We start from the raw sequence: 7871 nt of genomic DNA on the forward strand, positions 1-7871 counted from the left end.
CAGATATTCTAGAAATCACTCGTCTTAGATTCTTATTGGCTTTTCTAAACAAAAACAAAACAAGAAACAGCACACATTTGAGGATGAGGGTAAGGGGTGGGCTGTTGAACTTTTATTTCTGCTGCTGATTAACTTCATTTAGCATTATGTCTTCCGGATTCATCTATTTGGTTGAACTGAGGGAATAGCATTCTTTAACATTCCATTGTGCTAAATCATCTTATTTTTTTAACCTTTACTTACAGCTAATGGGAAGGTTGAACTTACTACGTTGATGGACCAAGTGGAAGCTCTCACAGGTAATAAACTAATATAAATCAAATTATAAATTATATTTAGTTTGTCTTACCACTTTATCTTTTATCTGACTTTTCTAATGTCCTAAAAATACGTTTTTTTATTATCTTTGGTTTGTTATAAATTTTTAGTTTTGTGTCTTGGTAGAAAGTTACTTGATATTTATATACAACATGAAAATATTCCAATATGGAGGAAAAAGCAAATTCTAGACAAAATCATTGAATGATATAGTAAAGTTATGATATAGAGGTAGCTGATTTTATTATATAAAATGTTCAGAAACCTGACATAACTTTCTTACTTGGATAATAAAGTCCCAATTCAGTACGCAATATATATATATATATATCTTTTGCATTGGTAGTCCACACCAGGTTTTAACTGTGTTGTCTTACTTTTATAATATGAAATGAAGCATTTCACTAGCTTTAAGCAAAAATATTTACTCACAAATCCAATTGTGTGTATGAGAGAGTTAGTGTGTGTGTGTGTGTTAGTGTATGTGTGTATGTATATGTGTGTGTTACACTGTCCTTACTCCTTATCAAGCAGTAAAATTAACATGGAATAGGGTTTTATATGTGTTGTAGAAGTAGGATATATTTAAATTATTTTATTTTGTGTTTTGAAGGAGGAGAGACTGATATAAATGATGTGAAACATGTTCTGGAAAAAATGGGGATTGACCTGAAGGAAAAAGAAATGTTGAAGCTGCTAAAAAATTTGCCAGTCAATGGTGAGAATTTTGAATATTAGCATTAGTTCTTTAAAAGAACTGAGTGCTAAGAGAGAGTTCATGTCATCATAGTAAGACCCTGTCTGAAAAAAGACAGAAAGAAAGGAGGGAGGAAGAAAAGAGAATGGAGTATTATATGTTTGTGTGTGTGTGTGTGTGTGAGAGAGAGAGAGAGAGAGAGAGAGAGAGAGAGAGAGAGAGAGAGAGAGAGAGAGAGAGAGAGCGAGAGAGCAGGGTTGTGGTGTGGGAGAGGGGAAATCGTCCAGCTTGTTGTTTAGGCTTATGTGGCTGGCCAGGGAGCCCCAGATATCCTCCTGTTTCCTCATGGGTTTTGGGTTCAGATCCACTCGGTAAACACTTTACCAACTGAGATATCTCTGTAGTCCCTGATGGTGGCAAGCTTGAAAATGACTTTTATTTGATTATGGAAGAAAGAGCCCAGAATTATGTTGCAACCATGAGTAGAAAGACTAAACATTAAGTTATGATTGAGAAACAGACTGGGACATGTATAATAGAGAAATAGATTAATGACAAAGCTGTAGAAAAGAAAGCAAGTTAGCTAGAACGAATTGCCACTCTGCTCATGAGGAGGAAGAGGTTGCTAAAAGCTGTCTCTGCTCCTTGACCTTGTGTATCTATATAGTCAAATAACTGTTTTTCAAATTATAGCTTTTATAGTTTACCTTAGTGAGTTTTCCTGTGTGTCTGTGACCTGAAATGTGCATTTCTTACAGAGGACGGAAAGGTCTATCAAAATAGGTTGATGGACAGCCTGAAGTCCCTTAAAGGTGAGTTAGAGCCCTGTTGACATGCGATAGATCTGTAATTGCTGTTTCTGTCACTGTATCATGGGTGCTGTAATTATTACACTCAGAATTCTCTTGTGGGCTTCTTGCCATTTGCTCTCTTTGATTTTGTTGTTCTTAGAAAGAAACCCATGCCCTGGTAAGTGTGGTACTGAAGGAAAAACAAATGAAGTAGACCTCACTTGAAGTTTTTTTTTTAAGGGAAAAAATAAAGATTGATTTATGAGGGGCATTTGGTCTTTAGTAGAAACAATCTGAAGCTTTAGAAAACAAAAAGCAAATTGTACATAACTGGCAAAAATGAAACAAAACGGCAAGACTTGTCACCACCTCTGCTGAACTGACAATGCAATTGATGTGAATCTTTTCAAACTGTGTGCTGTGTAGACTGGTGCTTGAGGCCAGGTTCACTTGGAAAGCTAAGTCCGTTATGGATTCTCTTAGCTGTTACTGTTTGTTGAGCTGTGGGTCTTGTGTGTCTGCTGAAGATGATACTTTTGAAGCTTTGGGTTCCTTCAATCTTGTTCATGTGCCTATGTCTTTTACAAGGAGGGACCATTAGTGCCAATAAACTGGATTCACTCCTGGGGAGCATGGGCATAAGACTCGAAGAAAAGGAACTTGAAGACCTGATTCAGAGTCTGCAGCAGGATGGTAAGAATGAGCTTCTTGGGAGCAGAGGGGTCTCCCTACAAATACAAACACCTGCACTCATCAGTTCGCTCTTACATGGCATGGCAGCATTGTTCTCCTGTATAGTTAGGCAGGGAAAAAGATCTGTGAGACATGTGGTGTGTGTGTGTGTGTGTGTGTGTGTGTGTGTGTGTGTGTGTGATTCATGTGTTTTGCTTGCATTTGTGTTATATCTGTGCACCACATGTGTGCTTGAGAAGGCATGCTGCCATTTCTTAATACCCCATACAAGTTTTTGTGCTGTGCATTACTATGTACCTATTGTTTAAGAAACAATGCCAACTGGAGAAGTAGCATAGGACTGAACTAGGACCCCTGAATACATGTGACAATGGTGTCGCTTGGACAGTATATGAAGCCACTGGCAATGGGACCAAAATCTAACTCTAATGCATAAACTAACTTTGTGGAGTCTATTCTCTATGGAGAGACACCTTGCTCAGCCTAGACATGGTCCTGCCTCATCAAGGTGATAGGACAGACTTAGCTGACACCCTAGGAAAGGCTTTACCCTCCCTGAGGAGCAGAGGGAAATGGGATGGGAAAAGTAGGGGAAGGGGGAGGGGAGGAAGGAGGTAGAGCTGGGATTGGAATGTAAAAAAACACCAAATACATAAAAAGTTAAAACCAAACCAACTACAAAGGAAGTACTCAATAACTGTTGCATTTAATTGAATTTAGTAAGTTTCTACAATATTCAAAGTTGATTGCTAAGTAATATAATTAAGTATAATATATTAAAATTTTTATATCAATATTTACTGTCAAATAGCAAGTCAAATTAAAATGAAAATATTAGTAATCATATGTAAATTGGACAGTCTCCCTAATCCAGTTGCATCACACACCAATGTGATATGAACCAGTTTTAGGTTTTGCTTCATTCATGTATTAAAGAGGAAGGTATACTCTACAGTTTCCAAGCAAGGAAATTAGTTCCAAAGAAGACTCAAAATTCAATTTTTTTGTATCCAGAGTCAGTCAAAAGATAGAATACACAGAGGAACATGATTGTTACAGGATTTTTAACATGTAGGGCAACATGTCCCTTTCAACCTTGAAAAAAATTAGAATTATAAAGACGATTCTAGAGCAAGTCTTAGAAGGTTCATTCTTTGGTACCTTTTATCAAAATTTTAATCTATGTTGGTGACTTGGCTTTCTGTTATTTTGTAGCTGATGGGAATGTTGATCTTAAAAAGATAATGGATGAAGTAAAAAACATATCTGGTGAGTAGTCATGAAGTTGCCACCCTTGAGCTTTACACTGCTTCTTACTAAATTTTCTCCCTACCAGTCACTGACTTTGAAAATGTGTGGGGTTTTATTGTTGCTGAGATTGTTTTACTACGGCAGGATATTATATAATTCAGGTTTTTAAAGTAGACCAATGGGTTGTATATTCATAGCATATTGTTTCACTCTGTAGTTTTGTTTCTAAAAATACCAATTGCTGTAAAGCATTGTTTATTCAAAATTCAGATAGACATAGTAAATACATAAAATCATTGTCCTTGTTACTGCAACCACTTAACCACATAAATCAAATCAAAAAGTATGTAGCTAGAGTGTGAATGTTTAAATCACTCATCTATGTTGTTCTGATCACTAGACAGTTATGCAGCCAAAATTCAGTGTTAAGAGAGCTGCTTCAATAAGTTAATGATTTTAATGATTCCTTCATTAAAATTAATCCTCTTCCTCATCCTCCATCCTTCTCCTTCTTCTTCCTCTCCCCCCTCCTCTTTCTTTTCCCTCTCCTTTTCCCTTTCCAGAAAAAGGGATATTTTCATTTTTCCCTTGCTTAATCTCAAGTTGTAGGTGACTCTTTAGGAGGCACGAGTATTGCATTATTTGAACTCATTAAATGGTCCTTAAATTCTCAAATAGTTGAATTCTCATTTTTTAAAGGAAACAAGGTTTATGAAAGCGATCTTCAAAATTATCTCAGAAATCTGGGAATTGAGCTAACAGATGCAGAATGCTCAGAGCTCAAGAAAACTCTGCCTACTGATGGTAAGCCATATAGTTACCTCTTCAGCCTTATGAAGGGATTCGCTTTATGGCTACTTATGAGCACTTGTAAGAACTTTTTATGCCATTCTCACTAATAATTCTAGAACTCTATTAACTAATTAATTAGATTCTAGGTTATATGAAAGCCATGTAGTTATTAATTAAATTTTACCCCTTAAATCATTAAAACCTTGATTAATAAGTCAGTGCTATAGCCTGGTATTTCCCCCAAACTATGAAGCTTAGTTATGATCAGAGAAAGAAAGAAAAATGAGGAGAGTGAAGAGTTAGTACAGAACTAGAGAGGAGAAATCAAGTGGAAATAAAATGGAAGCAATGATAGAGTGAAGTGAAGAGTCCCAAGTCTGAGTCCATAGGTTCAAATCCTGGTTCCATTACCTGTCACTGTGTTATCTTGTGTTAAGAGAAGCTTTATCTTGCTAGCTGCTTTGGTTTATCTCCCACCATCCGCCTGGGCTCTGCCACGCCAGCCTGGTTCCAGATCCGCATCAGTCCCAAATAAACACACAAGAGGCTATATTCATTATGAAGCTGTTGGCCTTGCTTATTTCTTACTGGCTAGCTCTGACTTAAGTAATTACCCCATAATTGTTAATCTAAGTATGTTTCTTACCGGAGAATAGTCCCGGGCTTCCTACCCCATGCGGTTACATGTCGACTCTCCGTGTTTCTCCTACCCAGAGTCCTTCTGGACTCCTAGTCCCTCCTATCTAGATTCCCTATTGGCCAGACAGTGCTTTATTCTTTATTGACAAATGCACAGGACTTCCCCAATAATCTTGGACAAGCTACTTCTAACCACTCTGCATCCTGAGTCCCACATCTTCAAAATGAGAATTAGAATTGGATAAAGCACCTTGAAAAGTGATTGGTCTACAGTTAAACACCAACAAACGTTAATGACTGAGTTGCTGTGATGGGATGCTGTGATGATGGCCATCTTGATGGTGGTAGAAGCAGCAATGGTGAATCTTGAGAGTGGCCATAGTACACAGTGACATAGGTAACAAAACTCATAGAGATTTGTCACTTTTTCAAGGTTTGCCATTCCAACTCGCATTTTTTATTTAAATTAGAAACAAGCTTGCTTCAAATGTTAATCCCAGCTCCCTCTCCCCTCCCTCTCCTCCTCCCCTGTGAGGCCACTGGCCACTAACTTCCCAACCCCTCCACCCCACTCCCCCTCCTCCCCACCAGGGAGGGTGAAACCCTCCATGGGGGAATCTCCAAAGTCTGTCATATCATCTGGGGCAGGGTCTAGGCCCTCCCCCATGTGTTCAGGCTGAGAGAGCCTCTCTCCATGTGGAATGGGCTCCCCAAGTCCATTCATATGCCAGGGATAAATACTGATCTTCTACCTGAGGCCCCATAGATTGCCCAGGCCTCCTCACTGACACCCACATTCAAGGGCTCTGAATCAGTCACAAGTTGACCTCTCAGCCATCAGTCTGGAGTCCATGAGCTCCCCCTTATTCAGGTCAGCTGTCTCTGTGGGTTTCACCAGCCCAGTGTTGACCCTGTTGCTCATCACTCCTCCCTCTCTGCAACTGGGTTCCAGGAGTTCAGTTCAGTGTTTAGCTGTGGGTGTCTGCTTCTGTTTCCATTAGCCACGGGATGAAAGCTCTAGGATGGCATATAAGGCAGTCATCAATCCCATTATCAGGGAAGGGCATTTAAGGTAGCCTCCCCACTATTGCTTACCAACTTGCAATTTAGAGTAAATTTCTAGAGTCACAAATAACGTTACCTACATGATTGTCATTCTGATATAAATTTCCTTTTTCTCATAGCTGCTGGAAAGGTATATCAAAATAGGGTGCTGGATGCTGTAAAGTCTCTTAAAGGTAACAATTTAAATATTAAATTCCTATCTGTATTTATAAGTATTAGACACTAATTACTTATGCTTTCTTACAAATTGGTTTTATGAGGAAATACTCTTATTTGTATTTCTGCATATAACCTTGAGTTTTCCCAAACTCTACCAGAAGGGAAAAGGTAAGTTTAAAATTATTTTATTTAATAAAGAGTTATTTTATAACTGTGTCAAATAGTCTAAGCGTTCAAGTAATAACCTCTATTACTTCTGAAACAAAGGTAAATTGCTTCTGCTTTAGTTCCAAGAGTTCTTCTTTTTTATATGGCCCCTTTTTTCTTCCATTCAATGTTTAGTGAAACAAGTTCCATTCCTCTACTAACTTTATATCATTGGTATAACTTATTGTATCATTGTCTTTCCATCACACCTCTTAGGTAATAACATCTATTAAGTAACATGTAGCTGTGGTAATATCTTGAATGCACTGAAGCCATTTACCTGTCTCCTTTTCTTTTTCTAAGTAGGGAGGGTTAATCTCAGTGACCTGGACAAAGCTCTTGGAAACATGGGAATTGAACTTACAGAGAAAGAACGTAAAAATCTAAGAGATAAGCTTGTAGTCAAAGGTGAGCAGGAAATTATAATATCTCAGTGTTTTTGAAGTTCAAAGAATTATCTCCAGATATCTGTAATATATGGCATACTTAGATTGTCCTGAAACTATGAAATTCCAGCAGGGCCAAGAAATAATTCATTGTAGTTCATCATGTTGAGATATGCGCTCTCTATCCCTTTATTTTCAGGATTTTTATCATGAAGGGATGTTAGGTTTTCTCAAAGGCCTTTTCTGCTTCTCTTGAGTTGTCATGTGATTCATGTACTTGTATTCAGCTGTGTGATGTATTACATTTATTGAGTTGTATGTATTGAACCATGTCTTCATCTCTAGATTGAAAGCAGGCTGATGATGGTGAATGATCTTGTGTGTTCTTAAATGAGGTTTATAAGTATTTTACTGAGAGTTTTCATGTTTGTGTTTATGTTCATTCTCTTTATCTGAGTTTGGTGTTGGAATAACACTGACTTTTAAACAAAAGTTGGAAAACATTCATTTTACTGAAAGTTTTTATGTTTATGTTCAACAGAGAGATTGGCCTGTCGTTCTCTTTATCTGAGTTTGGTGCTGGAATAGCACTGGTTTTTTTTTTGTTTGTTTGTTTGTTTGTTTGTTTTGTTTGGTTTGGTTTGGTTTTGGTTTTTCAAGACAGAGTTTCTCTGTATTGTTTTGGAGGCTATCGGTCCAGCCGGGCCTCGAACTCACAGAGATCCACCTGCCTCTGCCTCCCGAGTGCTGGGATTAAAGGTGTGCGCCACCACCGCCCGGCAGCACTGGTTCTTAATCAAGTGTTGGAAAGCATCCTTCTCATTCCTACTTTATGGTGCTGGCTAAAGATTTGCCAATTTTATTGAATTTTTC

The 7871-nt window shown here is 37.9% G+C and overlaps 1 protein-coding gene across 1 annotated transcript; it reads left to right on the forward strand.

The window, feature by feature from the left end:
• The first annotated feature begins 274 nt into the window (after positions 1–274).
• LOC121141227 lies at positions 275–7211 on the forward strand. Its single transcript, XM_040748070.1, has 9 exons — positions 275–299; positions 932–1036; positions 1774–1827; positions 2395–2499; positions 3715–3768; positions 4450–4554; positions 6366–6419; positions 6916–7020; positions 7198–7211. The coding sequence occupies exons 1-9, from the start codon at positions 275–277 to the stop codon at positions 7209–7211; spliced, it is 621 nt and encodes a 206-aa protein (XP_040604004.1).
• Positions 7212–7871: the final 660 nt, after the last annotated feature.

Source organism: Mesocricetus auratus, unplaced genomic scaffold (genome assembly GCF_017639785.1).
Source record: "Mesocricetus auratus isolate SY011 unplaced genomic scaffold, BCM_Maur_2.0 Super-Scaffold_100007, whole genome shotgun sequence".
Classification (NCBI taxonomy): domain Eukaryota; kingdom Metazoa; phylum Chordata; class Mammalia; order Rodentia; family Cricetidae; genus Mesocricetus; species Mesocricetus auratus.